The following is a 26,558-nucleotide window of genomic DNA, read 5'->3' as shown; positions in this document are numbered from 1 at the left end:
TCCAATGCCGCTTTTTTGGCTGTTGCACTTCTGGTCCAGTCCATAGAAGTTGGAGGGGGACCTCTCTCTTCCCTTCCCCACGGGTTGTCTTCGAAAAAATTCCGTTGGGGCTCCTCCAACGAGCCCGAAAGTCCGTAATAGCGGGAGCTGCCGAATCGTGCGGCTTAGCTCCGCATAGCCGCAACCGGAAGTCCCTGTTAAGTGCTTTTGATGAGAATAGAAAAGGAGATGGTTTGGATAATGCAATGCAGTGGAACCAGTAAGAAATATCGTGACATTATCTGTGTTTGACAAGTTACTTCATCTAGTCTAAAGTCATAGTTGGTAAAATAAAAACAAGGTTGCACTTTTTTCTATACTTGTTTAAATTTCTAAAGAAATGGGAATATATTTAAAAAGTTTGTGTGTAAAAGGATGCATATGCTCAACTGAAATTGTTTTAATTTTCAGTCGTAAATTTGGAAAAATCAGGTATTGGAAATAAAATTTCAAATAGAAAAAAGAATGCCGGCCTGTAAATACGAACAATGGAGTCTTTCGACCAGAAGCAGCAGCAGAGAATAGGTCATGCGCCCAGCACATACACTGACGACATGTCCCTGCTTTGGGAGCAAAATCATGGAGGAGAGATTCCTCCATTTTGGAGCTGCCAGCAAGCAAGAAACAGAACTGTGTGAAGAACTGAAGATGGATTATTTTGTAATAAGGAAGAGAGAGCCAGAGGCACAAACAGGTCAAGATCTCACAATTGGATCTGCTGGAGAGAGCTTCTCAGGAGAGTCCATGGCAGGACAAAGCAGTGCTGGTGTTAGCTGTACCCAGAGCTCCAGGGCCTTTTGTGAACAAACAATTAAGAAGAAACTGAAATTGGGAACAAAGCCAGAATGATTTTTTTTGGCTTTAATTGTGCCAATGCAAATCAGGATGCAATGCCCATGTGTGTTATATACAGGGAAGTACTGGCAAATGAAAGTTTAATACCCTCAAATCTTCAACGGCATTTGAAGACTAAGCATGGCGAGTTTGAGGACAAACCTCTTGATTTTTTTCAAAGGATGTAGCGAGAATTTAAATCATCAGCTGAAGTCCTTAGAAGAGATGGAACATTGAATGACGAAGCAAGTGAGTTTGTGAGGACCAAGCAGGCTCACCTGCTGCATTAAAGAAAGGTAAGCAATAATGGTGTGTCAGCCAGCGTGGGTAGCTAAGGTCGGCCGGCGTGGGTCACGAACGTTAGCCAGCGTGGGTTCCAAAGGTCCACCGGTTGGTAGAAGTGGGTCATGGGGGAAAAAGTTTAAAAACACTGCTTCATCCCCTCCAGTCTGCAGATTCTTCGTGAAAAGAATTTTTAAAATGTATCTTCTTCGCCCAGTGTTATCACGTTTGTTTTGCTAGTCGAAAGCATGGATACGAGGTTGGAGGTGGCAAACCTTTGTGGACATTTATAACCACAGGGAAAACAAATATACAGTTAGGAAAACAAAATTGTTCAGCAGACATTTGAAACAATAACAATGCTAAAATAAAGGACAATTTCTAGCTCGTCAAAGCAGACTGCACAAATACTCAACTACTAAAAAAGACTGCATTGCACCATCTGGAATGCATCAGAAACAAATATACATAAGCCAAAAGATTGGTTCCATTTAGGTGTCATGGAAACCAAGAATTCTGAAGCAAAGTGGCAAAAAAAAGCAGTTAAAAATACCATAGACCATAGAATGTACAGTGTAGAAGGAGGCCATTCGGCCCATCGAGTCTGCACCGGCTCTTTGAAAGAGCACCCGACCCAAGTCCACACCTCCACCCTATCCCCATAACCCAGTAACCCGACCCAACACTAAGGGCAATTTTGGACACTAAGGGCAATTTAGCATGACCAATCCACCTAACCTGCACATCTCTGGACTGTGGGAGGAAACCGGAGCACCCGGAGGAAACCCACGCACACACGGGGAGAACGCGCAGACTCCGCACAGAGTGAAGCAAGCCGGGAATCGAACCTGGGACCCTGGAGCTGTGAAGCAATTGCACTAACCACCATGTTACCGTGCTGCCCAAATACAACACTTATTAACTTCTATTTCATCCATTTACTGCCTCCAGCTCCGAATGAAATATTAAAACTAATTAATAAGCTAGCCAACTGTTCCCACGATGAACAGGTTATTTATCCCATTCAGCAGCTCACCATAGAGGTGTTTATTCACTCTTAAGCGAGCTACACGAAGGGTCAGCATGGAAACAAAAAAGCCACGGGGAAAAGGGGATCACAACGTATTAACAATATGGACCTCCACTGAAAACGTTTCTTCCAATTTGCACGCACCACAAACCACAAAAGGGTGGCTTGGATTTTTCAAAATACTGTTTATTCTATTTTAGGATTTACAGTAGTAATTTCAAGCAACTTATTTTCATAGAAATGAAAAAGTTGAGATCATAGAAATTAAGTAGGAGGGAAAAAATTACTGTGGATATCAAAAGGGAATTCAGTGTGTCTAAGAGCGAATTAGTCCAAATTGTGCAACATTTTAATTATTAAATCCATATACCAAAATACCAATACCCACCTCTCAGATAATTTTTAAAAGACTAACATATCTCTTCATAGGCTGAAATATGACAAAAAATATACACACAGAAAATATGTCTCTCTCAAAAATAATAAACTGATTTTTTTTTCCAAGTGCTCTCATAGATGCTCTGACTAGTCTCATATATATTTCAGCTGTGTGACCGGAGACAACACCATCTGCGCAATGGGATAACCAAGGATGGAGCATCTACTGCTGATAGAGCCCTCGTACTTGCGCACATCGACACAAAAAAAAGCAATCAACAGTAAGCAGTTTTAGTGACAATATTTTCCAGTTGAGTTGCATAAATATGGCCGTTTATCGGCTCTTGAACTGCAAAACAAGACGAGAAAATTTCAGAAATGTAGCCATGGGCAGCACAGTGGCACAGTGGGTTTGCCCTGTTGCCTCACGGCGCCGAGGTGCCATGTTCGATCCCGGCTCTGGGTCACTGTCCGTGTGGAGTTTGCATATTCGCCCCGTGTTTGCGTGGGTTTCGCCCCCACAACCTAAAGATGTGCAAGGTAGGTGGATTGAACATGCTAAATTGCCCCTTAATTGGAAAAAAAAATGAATTGGGTACACTAAAAAGATTTTTTAAGAAATGTAGCCATGACTTGCCTCAAGACAATTTAAACAAGTGAACAATGATGGAAATGGTGACTGAAATGAGAGTTCATCCTGTTCCCTTCAAAAAAAAAGAACTCTTTTCATCTTTAAACTAAATATTACTTTTTCTCATCTAACTGGCTTCCGAACAGTGAAAACGAAAACAAACAACGCCTGTCAGAGGCATATCAAACCTCTAGGTGTCAATCAGCTAATATCAAACCCTCAAACTTCAGTCAGCAACCCTCAAAGGGTTATACGCTGATATTTCAGCTCTACTTCACAAAGAGTATGACTTGATTCTGACAGATCATGTGCGATGGCCTTGGAAAGAAAGTACACCAAGCTTTCTGAAAAAAATTATAGTCCTATATATTTGATCCAGAGTGGAACTTGCAGAAAAAGTCTTCCCACAACACCCTACTCGCAGCCTTTCAGTTCCTCTCCTCCCATCTACTACCTCTAAAACTTTCACTTGCATTAAGAGAACATTTTTCTAGATATAACGTGTGTAAATATTGCAATTTTTCAGTAATTCTCTTTTCAGGTACTCATTATTAATCCTGTTCTGGTGGTGTGGATCGGCTTCATTGGCGATACAAACTTTGTGAGGGTCTTTAGAAAGATTGTAGTTCATCTACATCGACCTCTTTATCGTCAATCGCGCCCATCAGATTCGGACTTTCTAAATAGTGATCTATTACCTTACAAGACATTCTAACTATTTCTTCCTGATCTTGAGTCAGCAGCATTCTTTTGGTCTCCAATTTTACCAGCACCCCTTCATTGATATTCACCTCTTCAGCAGTACAATTCCAAATCGAATAATTCTCCCATTAATATGAACATAGGGTTACAAATAGTCATACACTGCACTTAACATTTGCAGGGAGGATCCAAGTGGTGAAAATAAATGTTCTACTGAGTTTCTTGTTTATTTTTCAGGCTCTTCCGATCGTTATACCAAAGGCCTTTTTTCAGAAAATGGACACGATCATTTCGGACTTTGCAAGGGCGGGGAAGGTGCCGAGGGTGGGGAGAACCCTGGGGTCTAGTTTGAGGGTAATGGTGACGGCAGCGTTGCTAATGGCTCCGAGTAGGTATTCAGGGAGCACGGTGGTGCAGTCCACGGTGAAGATATGGAATCAGCTGAGGAGGCATTTTAGGGTGGAAGGGATGTCGGTGCTAACGCCGCTATGTGAGAATCATGAGTTTGAGCTGGGGGGGATGGATAGTGTGTACAGGAGGTGGAGGGAAGTGGGGCTGGTCAAGCTGAGGGATCTGTATTTGAAGGAAGGATTCGCCAGTCTCGAGGAGCTAAGGGAGTGGGTAGAGCTGCCGAGGAGGAGTGAGTTCAGGTACCTGCAGGTTAGGGACTTTGCACAAAAGGTCTAGAGAGGCTTCCCCCGGTTGCCCGGATACACCCTGCTGGAGCAACTGCTGCATCCAGGTGTGGAAGAGGAGGGAAGAATTGGGGATATATACAAGTGGCTGGGGGAGCAGGTCGTGAAGATCAAGGAGAAATACGAAGCGGAGTTGGGAGTGGGCATCAATTGGGGAGTATGGAGTGAGGCACTGCGTAAGATAAACGGCACCTTCTCTTGTGCAAGGATGAGCCTGGTACAGTTTGAGGTGGTGCACAGGATGCATATGACTCGGGCGATAATGAGTGGGTTCTTTCAGGGGGTAGCAGATGAGTGTGAGATGTGTGGGCGGGGCCAGCGAATCATGCGCACACGTTTTGGAGTTGAGAAGAATTGGGAAGTTTCTGGGCGGGAGTGTTCGCGGTCTTAGCCAGGATAGTGTGGAGGAGGAGGTGGACCCGGACCCATCGCAATCGGGGTAGCAGTATGGTTGGTGATCTGTGCAACTTCCTGCGATTGGAGAAGATAAAGTATGAGTTAAGGGGCTCAGCAGGGGAGTTTGAGAAAAGGTGGAGGATGTTTGTGATCGTGCTTGAGGAGTTGTTCGTCTCCTTTTCCCAGGGCATTTATTTGCTGTAATCGGTTTTGATACATGTTTGCATTAAAATACATTTTTTTAAAATAAATTGTGTACCCAATTATTTTTTCCAATTAAGGGGCAATTTAGCGTGGCCAATTCACCTACTCTGCACATCTTTGAGTTGTGGGGGCGAAACCCACGCAAACACGGGGAGAATGTGCAATCTCCACACGGACAGTGACCAAGAGCCGGGATCGAACCTGGGACACGAATAAAATACATTTTTTAACAAGTTTACAAATAGTCCTTTGGTAGTGCAGAATTTGAATACTGCAGAGGAAAAGAGATACGGTTTTAAATCTTTTTGTCTTGCACTCATCAGGACAAGTCGGAAGAAATCACCAACAGTAACAAGGAATAACAATTTATACTGCATGGGAAGAGTGTTGATACTATGGCAAGTGGACTCTGATTGATGGGTGGCATTGCCATGTTTGATGTAGCACCAGTCACCTGCCCAGTTAAGTTCAAATTTAAACGGGCAGGTTGAAACACTGACTGGTAACGGAAGGCATTGTCCTTTGGAAGAAAGCAGAGAATTAGTGTTCTCCAGGCTTCTGTTTTGTTGAAAAAGGCGCAATGTGTGGTCATTGTTCCTTCTGCCTTCGAATACACACAAAATGAAAATCTATGCTTGCAAAACTCAAAAACAGAGTGTCCAACAAAAAGTGATTCCAAGTGGACAACACTTGCAAAACAATCCTAATTACACTGAAAACAAATTTAAGATGTCAGTTTGGTTTGCAGTGTGGCTCACTTACACATGCTAGAATCCACAGCCACATCTAGCCTTGATCAGTCGACCTACCCGATTTTGAATTTGAACAAAGCTGGGCAGTTAACAGTTTCTTGCTGCATTCACCATGGCAATGCCTCCACCACTGCCAACCAACAGCACTCTTTTCTCATGCAATACAAACTGATACCCCTTCATGGTTGATAGTTTCTTGTAGGCTGTCCTGTGAGCTGTACTGATGAGTGCAAGGTGAAAAGTTTTGATAGCATGTCTCTTTTGTCAGCAATATTCAATATGTTGTTTTGCAGTGGAGTTCCAAATGCTATTAAATACAAGCAACTTAGGTGTCTTTTCCATAGAAGAATCAAAAGATGACATCCAAATTAACAACCAATTTTTGACATCTGAGGATTTCATTTTTGAAGATATAGCAATACCATAGAGGCAGGGGAACCTGTAGAGACACACAGTCTTTGCAAGTTCTGCAATGAAATGACTTGAGCATTAAAGCATCAACGAGCCAGCATAGCCAGTACTCCAAAGAGGGGAGTACAGTTTGCAGCAGATAAAGAATGCCTCTGTTTGAATAGCAATTGATACCTGTTGTGGCAGCAAAGTTATTTGCAACTATTCTCCCTCTCAACTAGGACTGAACAGAGCCAGTTTCTTCTCTCTCATTTCTGGGGAATTATTTATAACATATGAACCACGCAGCAGGGAGTGAAACTGCAAAACCAAGGGAAATAGGAATGGGCACAAAGCAAAAGAAACCCTAAATAATGAGGGAAAGGCACTGGCCTTCACAGAGGTTAAAACAACAGGGAGTGTATTGTCCCTCCTCACATCATTATCTCTCCAGCCTTCAACATGGTCAATCACACAGTCCTTTGACAAATGTCTCTCTCTGCTGTTAAGCTTGGTGGAATTGCCTTCATTTAGTTCCTAATCTTACCAGTTACAGCCAGATCATCCATCTTTCTTCATGTCCTGGATTATCAAAAGATCCATCCTTAGTCTTCCCCCATTCTTCCATCTACATAGGAAACCTAGGTGACATCATTCAAAACCATGGGATCAGCTTCCATGTGTATACTGATAACACTCATCACTGCCTATCCAACAATTTTGTGCAAATTATTTTCCCAACATCCATTCTTAAATGCATTGTAATTTCAAAAACCTAAGTCACCATACTCAACACCCACATACTCTTGCCGACTTTATCTCTCGCCCCTCCCGTGACATAGACTTCAGCTAAAGCAGGCTGGACACAACTTGGAAATTCTTAGGTTGAGCTTCTGACCTGATATCATCATTCACCTTCCATCTCCATAATATTGTCTGCCTCTGGCCCTTAAATCAGTACATCTTCGACTAAAATCCTCAACCCCATCTGTCCTCGTCAGTCTCCATTACCACTATTTCACCAGACCTTGTGCTCGCTTAACTCTTACCAAAACATTTCATCTTGCACTGCTCAACATTAAAATGCCACCTGACAATTATCTGCAAAACCCAGTAACCTGTTTAGACACACAGTCCTCTGTACAGATAGACATTTTTTTTGTCCAAGCTTTTTGTTTTGCACTCATCAGGACATACTGAATAACCTGAAAAGCTTTGACAAAAAAAAAGGCTTTTCAGCAATACTGATGTTCTATACTACCAAACTGTTCCTTTACAGATAGTGAGTGGAACAGAAGGAAAATTGAGAGGGGACAAAGCCAACTAGAGAGAAAGAGATGGTTCCAAAACCGTAGGAGCATATAAACGTTTGCATGATGCTGACCGAAAATCCATTGACTATTAATGTTTTCTGTCGTTCACCCAGCTTCCTATCCAGGCTATTACATTTAATTTTACACCGTGCACCTTAATTTTATAAACAACGCTACAATGCAACATCTTATTGAAGGCCTTTTAAAAATCCACTTACATAATATCCACGATACTTTCTTTATATTAACACCACTAAATTTGTCTGATGTGACCTACCTTGCGCAAACTGTGCAGGTCAACTCTCATTAACCTTTTTTTTTCCAATGAGAGTATTAACTTTACCCCAGTGATAGGGCAGCATGGTGGCACAGTGGTTAGCATTCCTGCCTCTCGGCGCAGAGGTGCCAGGTTCGATCCCAGCTCTGGGTCACTGTCCGTGTGGAGTTTGCACATTCTCCTCGTGTTTGCGTGGGTTTCGCCCCCACAACCCAAAGATGTGCAGGGTAGGTGAATTGGCCACGCTAAATTGCCCCTTAATTGGAAAAAATAATTGGGTACACTAAATTTTTTAAATTTTGTTTTTTTAACTTTACCCCGGTGATGATCTTTCGAAGCTTATCCACAACTGATATTATGCTGTCTGGGCTCTTAATTATCTAATGTATCCTGTAATATAGAGAAAACCCACCATAAATTATTACATTTGGTTTATTTCATGCCAAGTGAACATAGAAAAAGTTATAATTGGACTGAATTAATTCAGGTTAGTACCATTTCTCACAGTATGCCACAATTCTCCACACAAGTGGATCACCCTACTTGACTTTCCAGAGACTTGTGCACATGTACTCGGCTGGCATTTCAGGGCAAGAATGACATCACGCTGCAGTTCCACAGATGCCATCTTTTCTGTTTTTTTAAAAAATATATTTATTCAAATTTTTCAACAGATTTTCAACAAGCCCCCCACCCCCAACAGAAAGAAAGAAACAAGAACACAACAATCAAAAATTATACATTGGATTTCCCCCAAATGCAATAACCCCCCATATGACATTAAAAAGCACCAATAGGGAAGCCCTCCCCCACCCACCCAAACCCCCCCCCCCCCCCACCCCCCCCACGGGCTGCTGCTGCTGACCTCCTCCTAACACTCCGCGAGGTAGTCTAGGAACGGTTGCCACCGCCTGAGGAACCCCTGCACATACCCTCGCAAGGCAAACTTTATCCTCTCCAGCTTGATGAACCCTGCCTGCCATGTCATTGATCCAAGCTTCCACACTGGGGGGCTTCGCATCTTTCCATAATAGCAAAATACTCCGCCGGGCTACCAGGGACGCAAAGGCCAGAATACCGGCCTCTTTCGCCTCCTGCACTCCCGGCTCGTCAGATGCCATCTTTTCAAGACAGTTTACTAAGAATATTACTAAGAATAAGAAAAAGATAACAAGGGGCAAAAGGAGATCCTGAAGAGCGACCAACGAAAAAGAATTCTCCTCCAGAAATGGAAGGAAAAAAATCTGATGTAAACTGGTACAAGCAAAATTAAGTTATGCGGTGATGGTCGCTAATAATAATAATAATCTTTATTGTCACAAATAGGCTTACATTAATACTGCACTGAAGTTACCGTGAAAAGAAAATGTCTTGGGACTGGAAAGGGAGTGCTTTAAGAAATGCAGGGAACCATCTGGAAAAAGGGATTTAAAACATGTGATCACAAATACACATATTGCCTTTTTTTTTAATAAATTTAGAGTGCCCAATTCATTTTGTTTTCAATTAACGGGCAATTTAGCATGGTCAATCCACCTACCCTGCACATCTTTGGGTTGTGGGGGCAAAACCCACAAAACACGGGGGGGAATGTGCAAACTCCACACGGACAGTGACCCAGAGCCGGGATCGTACCTGGGACCTCGGCACGAGACTTCAGTGCTAACCACTACGCCATCGTGTGCCCTCACATATTGCCATTGTGGTAGGTTTCATTCACACAGCACGCTGGTTTGCCTGTCATGGTCAACTCTGTTGTTGTCAAATATTGCCTGGTGTGGCTCAGGAGCTTCCCTCTGGTACAGCAATCTCTGCCACATTTTCTGCAGAAGTCCACAGTCAGCTGAGATGGAACAGGATTTACTGGACTCTGCCTTCTCTGCACCCCCTTCTCAACCAATTGCACTTTTCATTTCAGCTTGCTCTTACAGTGCCTTTCCAAATACTCTTACAATTGTCAGTGTCAACGTCCACTCCATTCATATCTTACTTGCAGGTGTCCTTATAACAGAGATATGATATGGATGCCCAGGAGGTCCTGACTCAGCGGCCTATTCACCATACAAAAGCACTATGTATATGGCCAACATTCCATCTAATGAATAGCCAAGCCATCGCAGACATATTTGGTTGAGTAATGAGTGTATGCTGATAGAATCAGCGCGCTCTTGCCCTGCCAAGAGTCACTGAGGATACATTTGCAAGTGGATTTGACTGCCGAGCGTATGTTGGCCAGGTCTCACCACTGTAGGGGAGGGTGCAGGCTTGGTAGACTCTCAGTTTGGTGTTCACAATTAGGTTGCTATTGTTCCAGACGCTCTTATTCAGCTTAGACATAACAATTGCAGCCTTTGTAATGCATGTGTAGATTTCAACATCAAGTTGACGGATTGCTCATGATTCTGGAGCCGAGATGTGTAGATATCATCCTTCATTGTCACATTATCTATGCTGATAGATAGTAGTATGGCAAAATCCTGGACGAAGACATTTGCTTCCTGATGCTCAAACAAACGCTTGACAGATGTGTGAGAGTGTCCATTAGCCTCGGTATGGAATGTTACTGCAGCATCATCAGTGTAGAGCAACTCTCTGATGCAGACTTGGCATACCTTTGACTTGGATCTCAGGAGGGCAAGGTTCCACAGCCTTCCATCAGTTCTAGTATGCAAGTAGGCGACCTCTATAGATGAAGTACTGAAGACGTGTGCTCCAAAATCTGCCATGCCCCAAGCCAAACTGTTCCAGCACATTTACAACACTGGCATCTACCCAGCAATGCGGAAAATTGCCCAGGAATGTCCTACACACAAGAAACAGGACAAATCGAACCTGGCCAATTACCGCTCCATCATCAGTCTACTCTCAAATTGGACTAGCCATCTGATAGAAATCACATTTTGTGGTTAGCTATAGATAAGATAGATAAACGGTTTAATGAAGAAATACGGACAATGGAACCCACTTTACAGATGATGTTTGCCAGGAGGTGTGCAGATTACTGAACATTGGTTGGAATCTACACTGCCTTAATCATCCAGAATCATCAGGACAAGTGGAACGCATGAACCGGACTTTGAAAGAACGATTGTCCAAATACAACCAAGAAGGCATGAATTGGATTCAAGCCTTACCACTAGTATTATGCAGTATCAGAGCAACCCCAAACAGAACCACAGGCCTAAGCCCATTTGAGGTCATCACTGGTAGACCCATGTCCCTGCCAGGAAATAATAACTTAAGAAAGGCAGACTGTCATCTGATGAGTGATGCTTTACTTAGTTATTGTCAAAATTTAACAAATGCTGTCAGTTCTGCTTCTCAACAGGTTTCGGCGGCTTGGGGAGACCCTCCTGAGGCGGGTCACGATTTAGTGCCCGGAGAATATGCATATTTGAAGAAGATTCAGCTGGAGCCACTGGGGGCCAAGTGGAAAGGCCCCGACCTGGTTCTTCTAACAACTCAGTCGGCCATGAAACTCCAAGAAAGAAAACCTGGATTCACGCGTCACACGTGAAGCACGCGTACCAAAATCAGAATCTGTAAAAATGTTTGCCATAATATTGATTTTCCGTTACATGTTTGGCCTAACAGGCCTTACCAAGGAGTTAAATGACAATACGTTTCTTCATACATCATTGGTATATACTAAAAATGTTAACATCTCCAAATGTTGGGTATGTATTGCAATTCTTACCCACTCAGGAGAAGGTATCCCTTTCTTATCTATCCCTTTTAACACTCCAGAAACAGCAGAATGGTATATTTTTCAGAGAGCCACCCGCTCTTCACAGACCCATGAAGGAACAAACATGTTGGAAAACCAAGTATCAAATTAATTTAAAGAAAATAATCCAATTGTGGAAATCTGCAGGTTATTCATTAAACACTTTTTCAGGGTGGTATCAATACAACTATGATAGAAATCAAAATCCTCCCCATATCAACCTCCCATCTACTATTAATCAGGAAGGATCAATATGTTTAATAAGTAATCATCCTAAAGGGATGAAGATGGGATATAGTAACTGTACTCATTATTTTAATATAAGCAGAGCTTACGAATGTACTCCAACACTGTCAGAGAGAATTCTTAGTTCCTCGTTATTAAAAGGCCGACAAAGTCTCACTGGTAATAATACATTTTCAGATTGATGGTACTTAGAGGAAATTGCCCATTTTACTTATAATAGAACTTACTTCATCTGTAACAAAGTATATCCTTGGCTTCCAAAACTTTGGTCAGGGTCTTGTCATTTAGGATACGTATTACCTGCCATCCGTCATCTTCCTTCTTTATCAAGACTACCAGTTCAAAGAAATAAGCATGCCTTCACTGCACGAGATAGGTTCCTTGCCAAACTTATTCTTTTTTATTGGGATGCAAAAGTAGCCAAAGAATTCTTATTCTTTTTTATTGGGATGCAAAAGTAGCCAAAGAATTGGATAAAATAACAAACATCATAGAAAAAGTAGCTAATGATACCTCTGCTGCCATAGTTACAGTTTCTGCCGAAACACTAGCTATTTGAACTGTGGCTTTACAGAATCGGGTGGCACTTGACTATTTGTTGGCCGAAAAAGGTGCCCTGATTGGTGCAGAGTGTTGCACCTACATCCCAGATAATTCAGAAGAAATCAAAAGAAATACTGAATACTGTGGCAACAAGAGGTCAGAAGCTAGGAATCCTGCAGTGGTAACTCACCTCCTGACTCCGCAAAGACTGTGCACCATCTACGAGGCAGAAGTGCGATGGAATACTCTCCACTTGCCTGGATGAATGCAGCTCCAACAACACAAGAAGCTCAACACATCCAGGATAAAGCAGCCCACTTGATTCCACAAACATTCATTCCCTCCACCACTAACACACAATCAGCAGTGTGTATCATCAACAAGATGCACTCCAGGAACTCACCGAGGGTCCTTAGGCAGCACCTTCCGAACCCATGATCACTACCACCGAGAAGGACAAGGGCAACGGATATCTGAGATCACCCCCACCAAGTCACTCACCATCCTATGGGTACTTTTGGATAGGGATGAGGGTCACCCTCAGGTTAAGGTCTAAACTTGGAAACGGCAAATTACGATAACATTAAACAGGAATTGAAGAATTTGGATTGGGTGCGGCTGTTGGATGGCAAATCAACATCGGGCATGTGGGAGTATTTCAAGTGACAGTTGATTAGGATTCAGGAAAGTCAAGTTCCTGAGAGAATGAAGGATAAGTATGGGAAGTTTAGGGAGCCTTGGAAAATGAGGGATATTGTGAACCTCGTCAAAAAGAAAAAGAAGGCTTTTGTATGGTCTTAGAAGGGTGGGGACAGGCGAAACCCTCGAGGAGTACAAAGAAAGTAAGAAGGTACTGAAGCAGGAAATTAGGAGGGCTAGGAGAGGTCATGAAAAGTCCTTGGCAAGTAGGATTACAGTGAATCCCAAAGCTTTTTATTCATATGTAAAAAGCAAGAGGGTGGTCAGGGAAAGGATTGGACCATTTATGAACAGTGGGGGACATCTATGTGTTGAGCCAGAGGAAATGGGCGAGGTACTAAATGAGTACTTTGCATCAGTGTTCACCAAAGAAAAAGATTTTGTGGATGCTGATTCTTGGGTAGGGTGTGTAGACAGTCTGGGTCATGTCGTATTGGGTGTTTTAAAGAATATTAAGGTAGAGAAGTCTCCTGGCCCGGATGGGTTTACCCCAAAATCCAGAGGGAAGCAAAGGAGGACATTGCTGGGGCCTTGACTGACATCTCTGTATCCTCATTGGCTACAGATTAGATCCCAGAGGACTGGAGAATGGCTAATGTGGTACAGATGTTCAAGAAAGGTAGCAGGGATAATCCTGGAAACCTCGCGACAGTAGTAGGTAAATTATTGGAGAAAATGCTCAGGGACAGAATTTATACTAATTTGGTAAGAAATGGACTCATTAGCAATAGACAGCATGATTTTGTGAAGGGGGGGTCATGCCTCACTAACTTGATCGAGTTTTTTTGAAGAGGTGACAAAGATTTTTTGTTTTAAATTTAGAGTACCCAATTCATTGTCCGATTAAGGGGCAATTTAGTGTGGCTAATCCACCAACTCTGCAAATCTTTTGGGTTGTGGGGGCGAAACCCACGCAAACATGGGGAGAATGTGCAAACTCCACACGGACGGTGACCCAAAGCCGGGATCAAACCTGGAACCTCGGCGCCGTGAGGCTGCAGTGCTATCCACTGCTCCACCGTGCTGCCTTTACAAAGATGAATGATGAGAAGAGGGCAGTGGATGTTGTTTACATGGACTGCAGTAAAACCTTTGACAAGGTGCCTCATGGCACACTGGTTCAAAAGGTGAAATCACACGGGATCAGAGGGGAGGTGGAAAAATGGATACAGAACTGGCTCGGCCACAGAGGCAGATGGCAGCAGTAGACGGGTGTTTTTCTGATTGAAGGTTGTGACTAGTGGTGTTCCACAGGGATCGGTACTGGGGCCTATGCTATTTGTGGTATACGTAAACAATTGGAGGAAAATGTAGCTGGTCTGATTAGTAAATTCACGGATGACACCAAGGTTGGTGGAGTGGCAGTGTGATGAGGATCGTCAGAGGATGGAGTTTGCACATTCTCCCCATGTGTGTGAGCAGACAGCCAGGCTTCAGCCACCAAGCCTGAAAGCTAGTTTTTCAGCTAGCAGCTGAGAAGCCAGGTTTACATCAAACAAGCCCCTAGGTCTTAAAGCTAAGGTAGTGCAGAAAATGTTCGTAACAGCAGTTTTAAACATCTTCTCCAGAACAGGAAAAGAAATTTCCTAGACTTGTGTATCATCCCGATATCGTGCGGCAACTACAAGTTGGTTATTTAATTTGGATATTGTTTCAGGAAAACTGGGAAGACTGACGGGAGTTCAGATGTTATAGAGATAATTTGGAAGAAGGGGAACATTCTATATAAACTGTATGTGTTTAGTAATTCATACAAGGGGCAGTACGGTGGCGCAGTGGTTAGCCGAGGTCCCAAATTCGATCACAGCCCTGGGTCACTGTCCGTGTGGAGTTTGCACATTCTCCCCGTGTCCGCATGGGTTTCACTTCCACAACCCAAAAGATGTGTAAGTTAGGTGGATTGGCCACGCTAAATTGCCCCTTAATTAGAAAAAAAAAAATTGGATACTCTAAATTTAAGGGGAAAAATAAGGATTGTCAGAAGATACAGCAGGACATAGGTTGGGGACTTAGGCAGAGAAATGGCAAATGGAGTTTAATCCGAACAAATGTTGTGAAGTAATGCATTTTGGTAGGTCTAACAGAGGGGAAATATATAGTAAATGGCAAAACACTTAGGAATATAGAAAGTCAGAGAGATCTGGGCATACAAGTCCACAGATCTTGGAAAGTGGCAACACAAGTGGACAAGGTAGTCAAGAAAGCATACGGAATGCTTGCCTTCATTGGACGGGGCATCGAGTATAAAAATTGGCAAGTCATACTACAGTTATATAGAACCTTGGTACGGCCACACTTGGAATATTGCGCACAATTCTGGTCGCCACACTGCCAGAAGGATGTGGAGGTTTCGGAGAGGGTGCAGAGGAGATTTACCAGGATAAAAGCAAATTAGTGCAGACGCTGGAATCTGAAACGAAAGAGAAAATGCTGGAAAACCTCAGCAGGTCTGGCAGCATCTGTAGGGAGAGAAAAGAGGTAACGTTTCAAGTCCAATGACTCTGTCAAAGCTAACAGACAGAGAAAGTGGGAAATATTTATATTGTGGAGTGAGAATGAAAGATGAGTCATAGCCACAGAAACCCAGGGAAACGGGGTGCTAATAGCCACAGAAACCAAGGGGAAAGAGTGCAAATGGCAGTCCCCAGAGAAAACAAAAGATGTGAAAGGCCAAACTGCAGAGAAACGAACATCAGAGGGTAAACTGTGACAGATGGAGATGTGGGGGGGGGGGGGGGGGGGGGGGGGGGGGGGAAGGGAAAGCAAAGGGGAGAAGGGGTAAGGAAAGGTGGATAAGATGGGGGGAGGGGGTTAAATATATATTAAGAAAGACAAGAAAGAAAGAAATGGTTAAAGACAGTTGAAATGAAAAGGGATGAAAACAAATGGGTCGAGGTGGGATAGAGCTAATCATCTGAAGTTGTTGAATTCGATATTGAGACCGGAAGGCTGTGGCGTGCCCGACCGGAAGATGAGATGTTATTCCTCCAGTTTGCGTTGAGCTTCACTGGAACATTGCAGCAGACCAAGGACAGACATGTGGGCATGGGAGCAGGGTCTTTTGTTAAAATGGCAAGCAACGGGAAGGTCAGGGTCCTGAATGCGCACAGACCGAAGGCGCTCAGCAAAGCAATCACCCAGTCTGCGTTTGGTCTCTCCAATATAGAGACCACATTGGGAGCAGCGAATGCAATAGACCAGATTGGAAAAGTGCAAGTGAAACGCTGCTTAACCTGGAATGAGTGTTTGGGGCATGGGGTGTTAAGCATGGACGAGGTAAAGGGGCAGGTGTTGCATCTTCTGCGATTGCATGGGAAGGTGCCATGGGTGATGGGAAAGGTACTGGTTACGGTGGGGGAGTGGACTAAATTATCTCGGATTTACCAGGATGTTGCCTGGTGTTAGCTCTGCGGAGAACTGACTGTTTTCATTAGAACAATGGAGGTTGAGGGGCAACCTGATTAGAGGTCGACAGGATTATGAGGGGCATGGATAGAGTGGATGGGCAGGCACCCTTTCCCAGGGTGGAGGGGTCAATCACTCGGGCACATAGGTTTAAGGTCCATGGGACAAAGTTTAGAGGAGATGTGCGAGGGTGGCGAGTGCCTGGAACGCGCTGCCAGGGGAGGTTGTGGAAGCAGATACATTAACGGCGTTCAATAGGCATCTCGAAAAATACATGGACAGGATGGGTATTGAGGGATACAGCACTAGGAAGTGCTGAGGGTTTTGGCCAAGGGTGGTATCATGGCAAGTACAGGCTTGGAAGGCCGAAGGGCCTGTTCCTGTGCTGTACTGTTCTTTGTTCTAACTTGGAAATATGTCTCCGTTCCTTTACTGTCACGAGGTCAAAATCCTGGAACTACCCAATAGCACTGTGGGTATACCTACACCTCAGGCACTGCAGCAGTTAAAGAAGGCAGCTCACACCACCCTCACAAGAGCAATTAGATGGGCAATAAATGCTGGCCTGGCCAGTGACATTCCATAAATGAATTTTAAAAATGAAGGTATATGACAGGGGCAAAGAGAAGAATATGCCAAAGTAAATAGGTGCCAGAACACAACCCTGTTTGCCCCCACTACGGATCTCAAAGGGTTCCAATGAGGCTCTGTCATAGCTGACCTTACCCATCATGTTGTGAAGGAAAGAGGCGACTTTGTTAAGCAGAGTCGGCAGGAAGCCAATTTTCTCCAGCAGCTAAAATAGACTGCCTCTGCTCACATGATTAAGTGCCTGTGTGTGATTGTTGAAGGCAATAAACGTTTCTCAAAATGGAGACTTGTTGCTGATGCTTTTCATCTTGCAACATGACAAATGTAAGAATGCCAAATTTCAAATGCTCACAGTAAGTTGTACCAGAGGAGAAAAATACTCACCGACTTGGCTGAAGGGTTGCCATGGAGAAAGCAACAGTAAAGTATCGGCTCCCCAAGTTCTCAGGTAATTCTTTTTTTAATTTAAGGTTACCAATTCTTTTTTCCAATTAAGGGGCAATTTGGCATGGCCAACCGACCAACCCTTTGTGTCTGTGGGGGTGAGACCCATGCAGACACAGGGAGAATTTGCAAACTCCACATGGACAGTGGCCCGGGGCCGGGATCAAACCCAGTTCCTCGGCACCGTGAGCAACAGTGCCAACCACGGCTCCATTGTGCCATCCGTTCCCAGGTAATTCAAAGAAGGCATGAGGCTTGAACATATTTCTTTAGTTTGCATGGAATGAAATCCAGTGTATGAATGTATCTCACTTCTAGCTACAAGTGAAATATATTCACATGCAGGGCCCTGTTCTCTGCAAACAAATAGCAAGCAGATTTTGTTATAAGTGATACAAAATAGTACTAAAGATAATTTTTACCTTTGACCAAGAGGTAGTAGATACAAATGTTCTGGCATCATTTTGGTTGCTGCAAGAGGGGGTGGGAGGACAGTTTAGACCTCCAGCACAAGGAAGGCTCTTCTCTCTCTTGCTGCAATTAAAATGCCTCCCCTAAACTTTGGCGACCAGAAATGGAGTTGGTCCTTGGGGTGTAGTCTTAACAGAGCATCATTCAGTTTGGGCATGACCTCCCTTGTCTTGTATTCAACTGGTTTTGCTGTACAATTAACTGGTCTATTCGGAGTACCCTTTTTAATTCATGAATATCTTGTGATATCACAGATGCCAGCCAGCCCAAAGTGGGGAAAGGTTTACAATTCAAAGTTGAAAGGATTGATGGAATTATAGTTATATTTCATTTCCAAAGGTTAGGGTCTTGAACTAAATTTTAAACCCCAATAAACCACTGACTGTTACTCTCCCTTCCAATGGGAGTTATGAATTGTATATGGTTCATATTCAGTACAAATTGAATTTTACTCTCACGACTATTCCTTCAAGATAAAACATGCATCTATCTGTGAACAGATGAACTCACATTTCTGCAAGTGAAATTCGGTTGTACATTGACTGATGGACCCAGATATCAAATTGACATCAACAAATAGAGTTGTGGCATCTTTCCACTAACTTTCAACAAGTTTTTACTTCACATTTGGCAAGCACATGCTAAGCATTAGACATATATTTTCAAATAATTTTGTCAACTGTTCCCACATAACTGAATTTTCCGGACAGCAAATACTATGCCCAGCAAAAAGGCTGATGAGACTGAAGATTTGTACAGGAAGCCAGCCTAATTGCTCGTGAGGAAGTGCCAACGGTACACATTTTTATATGCCCTCTCATTGGTTCCACAGTATTCCTGTTCGTCATTCAGCATGTCCACAACACAATGCATGAATCCATAACAAACAAATTTACACAGCATCGTTCAGGTCTTTAGTGTACCAAAGTGTTTTGTAAATTAGCTTTCAGTTGCAGTTACTCCACAAAAAAACTGTTTATTGTTTTTTATGGTGTTGGTTGAAGGAAGAATATTGACCAGGACATCAGAACAACATCCTACTTTTGTTTAACAAACACATTTTCTTTTACATCCATCCAAACAGACAAATAGGTCTTCAGTTTAACACCATATAGGAAAGATACCAGTTCGACAATGTAGCGCACTCTCAGTACTGCATCAAGTCAAGGCCCAGATAATTCTTGGACTGAGGTTTGTTTAATCTAACAAGTGACTGGTCCCACTCAGGCATGCAGACACTTGCTCAGCAAGTGGGAGGATGATAAGCATAAGCTACATTGACATTGCGCTACACTGTGCAGCATTGGTACCCACCGCCATGTAGGCAAAGATCTTTGGAATTCTATTTCATTCTGTCCCCTAAAAACTAGTTGAACGGCAGGAACACAATGGCACATGCAATTTCTGAGAATTCAGAAACTGTGTTCTCACCAAGTGGAATGTCACCGGTATTGTCCCAACAAGTTACCTGCCTTGTTAAAATATCTAACTTAAATAAGTCAGCCCAATTTTAGGTATAAAACCCAACCATTAATTGGGCCAAAACACCAAAATTCCTTGGCGAACTCACTGCATTACCCCACAATGTAAAATACAAAAAGCCATTATGTTCTCTTGTTCAGCAACTTGTTAACATTTACTGACTAAGCTAGCACATTAAGGATGTACCTATGGAAAAGCACACCAGCGATAACTAGCAGCTTCAGGACGAGAAAGAAAAAACATGCAGCACTTATCTGCCTTGGTTTCCACCCCATCAATTTGCAGGCAAGTCACTATACTCTACTGTGGTAGCAAAGAGGCCGATCAGCAGCTTTCACATTGCCATATAAAACCTGCACTCTACCTCCTCATTCACATGATCAACACATTGTCAACCGTCTCCCTGCGGCCAAACAGTTTTTTAACATTCGTACCCTCTTTAATGGAGGTGCAAACTAAATCTAATTGTCTCATTCATTAAGTTGCATTTCTATGGGGTTAATTCTGTGTAATATTGAGTTGAATGTTCATCAGGGATGGGGTGGGGTAAGACATGCTGAAGCTTACCTGCAACACTATCGCAGTCCCTCTTAACTGGTTCTCATTTCTGCCACCCATCTCCCAAACACAACAAACACAGGAATGGGAGTAGGCCATTCAGCCCATCGAGCCTGCTCCACCATTCAATTAGATCATGGCTGATCATCCACCTCAACACATTTTCCCACACTATTGCTATATCCCTGAGATGTTATTAATCTCCAGAAATCTATCAATTTCTGTTTTGAACATGCTCAATGATGGAGCTTCTGCAGCCTTTGGGGTAGAGAATTTCAAAGATTCACCACCTTCCTCATTGAAGAAAGTGCTCATCGGACTTGCATGGCCTCCCCTTTATCCTGGGATTATGACCAGTGGTTTCAGACTCACCGTGGAAATCGTACAGTGCAGAAGGAGGCCACTCGGCCCCTCCAGTCTGCGCCAATCCTCTGAAAGAGCACTCTACCGAGGCCCACTTACCCACCATATTCCCGTTATCCCATACACCACCTAACCTGCACATCTTTGGACTGTGGGAGGAAACCACACACAGAAGAAACCCACACAGACATGGGGAGAAAGTGCAAACTCCACACAGACAGTGACCCAAGGCCGGAATTGATCCCAGGTCCCAGTGCTAACCACTGTGCCACCAGCCAGGGGAAACCTTATCTACATCCACCCTGCCAGGCCCTGTAAGAATTGAACTTTAAATTGAGGTCACCCCTCTGTCTTCAAAACTCTGGGCAATACAGACCCAGTCTCCCCAATCTCTCCTCACAAGACAATATTGCCATCCCAAGGATTAATCTGGTGAACCTCTGTTTCACTCCCCCTATGACAAGTATATGCCTCCTTAGATAATGGGACCAAATCTGTACACAATACTCCAGGTAGGACCTCACCAAGGCTCTACAGAACTGCAGCCAGGCATCCTTACCCCTATACTGAAATCAACTTGCAATGAAGTCCAACATATCATTTGCCTTTCTAATTGCTTGCTGCATCTGCATGTTAGACTTCAGTCTTCCTTTGCTGGCTTGTAAACTCCTCTCAATCCTCAGGCTTACCACTTTTACTAGCATCCTCATAAGCCACTTCCTTTGGTTTAATGCAATCTTTTAAATGCCATCTTTTGAACTTATTTCATTAACCACAGTTGATTTATCTTTCACTTTAGGTGTTTGTGCCTTAAGAGTGTAAATCAATTGTAAACAGTGTAGCATTTCTTTAAATACTAGCCATTACCTGTCTACCATCAAATCTTTTACTTTCCAAATCCACCAGAACCAACTCATCCCTCATGCCTTCATAATTTCCTTTCTTCAGATTTAATAACCTAGTTTCAGAATGAACCATATTGCATTCAAACTTAATGCAAAATTTGATCATATTATGGTCACTATTTCCTAAGACTTCTTTACAGCAAGGTTATTAATTAGTCCTTCCGTCTCTGTATAAATTGAAGTCGTTCATTATTACTGCGTTACCCACATTACATGCATCGCGGACCAGATTTAGACCATGCTCAACATTACTGCTACAATTTGATAACCTATAAACAACTCCCACCAGTGTTTGTTGCCCCTTGCTGTTTCTCATCCAAACTGATTGTACATTTTGATCCTTCAATTGAAGATCCTCTAAAAGGGGAACGTATTGATCTCGCCCCTTATTAAGAATGCTACTCCACCACCTATTCCTTTTTGCCTATCCCTCCGAAAGGTCATGTACCCTAGATATTTAGCTTAAAATCGTGGTCACCCTATAGCCCCGTCTATGTAATGGCAATTAAATCATACCCATAACTCAATTTGGGCATTCAAATCATCAACCTTATTGCAAATTTTACGTGCATTCAGATAGAGTGCCTTTAATTCTGCTTTTTAAAAAAAACTTTATTCTCTATTCTTGTCTATTTGATGCTTGCCTATGCTTCATCAGTCTTTTTTGTTTTCTACATTTCTACTTCCTCTAACTAATCTTGCTTCCCTCAAATCAGAGCTCCTCTCAGGTTCTCATCTCCCTGACAATCCAGTTTAAACCCTCCCCAACAGCACTAGCGAATCTCCCTGCAAGGATGTTAGTCCCGGTCCTTCTAAGATGCATCCCGTCCATCTTCCGCATGCCCCACTTCCTCCAGAACCGATGCCAGTGCCTCAGAAATTTGGGCTCTCCCTCATACATCCGTTCTCCAGCCATGTGTTCAATCACTCAATTCTCCTATTTCTATTCTCACTAGCAAGTGGGACTGGAAACAATCCCAAGATTAGTGCTTTAAAATCTCCTTCTCACTCTCCGAAAACTGTTTTCGGGACCTCTTTCTTCCTTCTTACCCAAGCCACTGTATCAATGTAGACCACAAACCCTGTTTGTTCATCCTCTCCCAGAAAGGAAGGTCAGTGACATCCTTGACCCTGGCACCAGAGAGGCACGACCACAGAAAAGTCTGTCTATTCGTCTAACTAACAAATCCCCCATCATGACTGCTCTTCTCTTTTTCTTCCCCTCTTGTGCAGGGCAGCACGGTAGCATAATCGTTAGCACAGTTGCTTCACAGCTCCAGGGTCCCAGGTTCGATTCCCGGCTTGGGTCACTGTCGGTGTGGAGTCTGCACGTTCTCCCAGTGTATACGTGGGTTTCCTCCGGGTGCTCCGGTTTCCTCCCACAGTCCAAAGATGTGCGGGTTAGGTGAATTGACCATGCTAAATTGCCCATAGTGTCCAAAAAGGTTTATCGGGGTTAAGGGGATAGGGTGGAGGAGGCGTGGGTTTCAGTGGGGTGCTCTTTCCAAGGGCGGGTGCAAACTCTATGAGCCGAATGGCCTCCTTCTGCACTGTAAATTCTATGATTCTATTGTGCCCATGGGTGCCACAAACATGGCTCTGACTGCATTCCTTTGAAGAGTCAATATTCAGAAGAAAAACCAATCAGCGAGAGGGACCTCGGGGGACTCCAAAACTACCTGTCGGCCAGTTACCCATTCTCATTCTGTTTCCATGCTCCTTATGCCCACCTTTCTACATACTATCCGAGTTCCAGCCACCGCTCAAGCTCAGAAATGCAGAGCTCAAGTTTCTGCATGTGTTAACACACTGTGTATATGATCTTCTAGATCACCAGTAGCTTCCGCGACCTCCCACACACTACAGCACTCACGACTCGGCTGCACTGTCATGTCTTAACTTAATTTGCGTCAAACCAAAAAGTAAATAATTTTACCTGGCCTTAATTCAATAACTTCACAGCTATTAATAAACATTACAAGTACTGAAAAATCTGACTAATACTTCACGCACTTTACAAATTGCAATGAACCTTAAAGTACCTCTTTCTCCTGCACACCAAGCTCCCATGTGAACCTAATCAGTTCTATGTCACAGCTTGACTCTTAATACAAATTTAAGCCCAAAAAAGACTTAGCAGAACTTACCATGTGAATCTAATTAATCTTGTCTCCACCTTATTCAAACATAGTCCCTTGACCAAGCACCCCTTACCCAAACACCCTTCATTCACATAATTGTTGGCATTTTAATTCTATGTTTAAGAAGTACAATGTAGGGCAGCAGGGTGGTGCAGTGGTTAGCACTGCTGCCTCACGGCGCCGAGATCCCAGGTTCGATCCCGGCTCTGGGTAACTGTCAGTCTGGAGTTTGCACATTCTCCCCGTGTCTGCGTGGGTTTCGCCCCCACAACCCAAAGATGTGCAGGGTAGGTGGATTGGCCACGCTAAATTGCCCCTTAATTGGAAAAAAATGAATTGGGTACTCTAAAGTTTTTTTAAAAAGTAGTATAATGTGAATCACAGAATAAAACAAAGAAAGGTTTTATTTCAAAGCTCTAATGAAAGCTAAGGAGGGAGATGGCACAGGTTGGGGGAAAAAGAAAATGATGATTGCTCAGTTTGTCTACTTCTTGTTACCTAAACATAGATGATGAACTGAGCTCCCTGACAACCATTTTATTTACAGCCCCAATAAAGACATCAAGTAATTTATTGGATACATACCCTATCAAAACACCATCTAAATAAACATCCTGACATTCACAGGGCATTGGCTATAAAATTACAGAAATATTTGGAAGCAAAATATATTTTAGTTATGATTCATTGAAGTAACTTTTTTTCCTCCTCCATATCTCAAGTCTAAATATATCATATGGCTCGTGCCGTTTTGATATACATCTGCCTTCAGTTCCAACACAAAAAAAGAATCATCGTCCCATGACATTCAATGGCATTACCATCGCTGAATCCCCTATAACATCCTGGGAGATACCATTGACCAGAAAGTGAACTCGACCAGCCACATAAATACTGTGGCTACAAGAGAAAGTCAGAGACTGGGAATTCTGAGGAAAGTAACTTTCTTTACTAGAACCATTACCCTTTTCCTTTTATTCACTGTTACCTTGGTTTTTTAATCACTCCAATCCTTTACCCCATCCTAGACCTTCCCTTTTGCTTTTCCTCCCCCTTGCCCATTAACAACATTGAACCCATCACATTTCTATCTTCTTTTTGTTCTGAAGAGTCACGTTCCTTCATTCTGTTTCTATCCACAAATGCTGCCAGACCTGGTGTGCATTTTCAGCACTTTACCATCACAACAAACATGAATAACAATGGAACAGAGATAAATATCTAACAAAAAGCAACTTGTTCCACCAGCTGCGCAAGAGGGAGGCAGCCAGAGAGATTGTGGGAGTGCGAGATAAGGAGGGCAACATGGTGCTGAGCCCAGAGAGGGTCAATGAAGTCTTCAGGGAGTTCTACGTGAAGTTATACGAGTCGGAACCCCCTGGGGAGGGGGAAGGGATGAGGCAGTTTATGGACCAGTTGAGGTTCCCGAGGGTGGAAGTGGACAGGTGGAGGGATTGGGGGCCCCAATTGAGTTGGAGGAGGTAGTCAGGGGGCTGGCAAGCATGCAGTCGGGCAAGGCCCCGGGTCTTCCCTGTAGGATTGTATAAGAAGTTCTCGTAGCTACTGAGCCCGCTCCTGCTAAGAACCTTCAATGAGGCAAAGGAGAGAGGGACCCTCCCTCCGACGATGCCGCAGGCATTGATTTCGCTTATCTTGAAGAAGAAGGATCCGCTTCAGTGTGGGCCCTACAGGCCGATATCGCTCCTGAACGTAGACACCAAACTGTTGGCAAAAATTCTGGCCACCAGAATAGAGGACTGTGTCCCGGGAGTGATTGAGGAGGACCAGGCGGGTTTCGTTAAGGGCAGGCAGCTGAACACGAAAGTGAGGAGGCTCCTGAATATTATCATGATGCCCTCGGAGGGGGGGGGGGGGGGGGGGGGGGGCGGAAGTGGTGGCTGCGATGGACGCGGAGAAGGCCTTTGACAGGGTGGAGTGGGAGTATTTGTGGGAGGCGTTAGGCAGGTTTGGATTTGGTGAGGGATTCATAGGGTGGGTCAAGCTGCTGTGTCACGCCCCTGTAGCGAGTGTGTCCACAAACCGGCTACGGTCGGAGTATTTCAGCTGCACCGGGGGACGAGGCAGGGGTGTCCCCTGTCCCCGTTGCTGTTTGCCCTGGCAATCGAGCTGTTGGCCATTGCGCTCAGGACTTCAAGGGAATGGAGGGGGCTGGTGCGTGGGGGGGGGGGGGGGGGGGGGGGGGGGGAGACGGGACACCGGGTCTCCCTCTACGCGGATGACCTGTTGTTATACATTTCAGACCCGCTAGAGGGGATGGGGGTGGTCATGCGGATCCTGAGGGACTTTGGGAGCTTCTCGGGGTATAAATTGAACGTGGGGAAGAGTGAGCTGTTCGTGGTCCACGCTAGGGGCCAGGTGGAGAGACTGAAGGAGCTCCCGCTCAAGATAGCGGAGAGGAGCTTTCGGTACTTGGGGATACAAGTGGCCAGGAACTGGGATGCCCTGCACAGGCTCAATTTAACCCGGCTCGTGGAACAGATGGAGGGAGAGTTTCAAAAAGGTGGGATATGCTCCCGCTTTCCTTGGTGGGACGGGTGCAGACTGTGAAGATGACAGTTCTCCCCAGGTTCCTCTTCGTCTTTCAGTGCCACCCCATTTCCATCCCCAAGTCCTTTTTTAAGTGGGTGAATAGGATTGTTACGGGATGTGTGTGTGGTGGGGGGGGGGGACTTTTGCTATAATGCAAGTTTTATATGAAGACAACACCCACCTTGTTCTGTTTAATAATTTTTGTTTATTTTTATCTTTATTATCTTTCCCTAGCATGCAGGCACTGGAGGAGAAGTTCAGCCTGCCCCCGGGGAATGCGCTCAGGTACATCCAGATTCGGGACTTTCTTAGAAAACAGGCGAGGACATTTCCGCTGCTGCCCCTGCGTAGGATCCAGGACAGGGTGGTGCCTGGCATCTGGGTAGGGGAGGGGAAGGTGTCGGACTTATATCAGGAGCCGCAGGAGGTGGAGGAAGCCTCAGTGGAGGAGTTGAAGGGCAAGTGGGAGGAGGGGCTGGGTGAGGAGCTGGATGAGGGCCTGTGGGCCGA

The 26,558-nt window shown here is 44.1% G+C and overlaps 1 protein-coding gene across 6 annotated transcripts in view; it reads right to left on the bottom strand.

The window, feature by feature from the left end:
- Nucleotides 1-26,558, bottom strand: part of LOC140394858 (double-stranded RNA-specific editase 1-like) — a 424,458-nt gene that overhangs the window by 350,952 nt on the left and 46,948 nt on the right. The window contains exon 2 of one of the 6 annotated variants that reach the window (XM_072482041.1): nucleotides 6,881-6,974. The exons of the other annotated variants lie outside the window; for them this stretch is intronic. Within the exon in view, the coding sequence (XP_072338142.1) occupies nucleotides 6,881-6,902 (22 nt within the window). The 5' untranslated portion in view covers nucleotides 6,903-6,974. The remainder of the gene's footprint in view (nucleotides 1-6,880; nucleotides 6,975-26,558) is intronic. 6 annotated transcript variants of the gene reach the window in all.

The sequence above is a fragment of the Scyliorhinus torazame genome, chromosome 2 (genome assembly GCF_047496885.1).
Source record: "Scyliorhinus torazame isolate Kashiwa2021f chromosome 2, sScyTor2.1, whole genome shotgun sequence".
NCBI lineage: Eukaryota > Metazoa > Chordata > Chondrichthyes > Carcharhiniformes > Scyliorhinidae > Scyliorhinus > Scyliorhinus torazame.
This window is presented reverse-complemented; position numbering and strand designations above follow the sequence as displayed.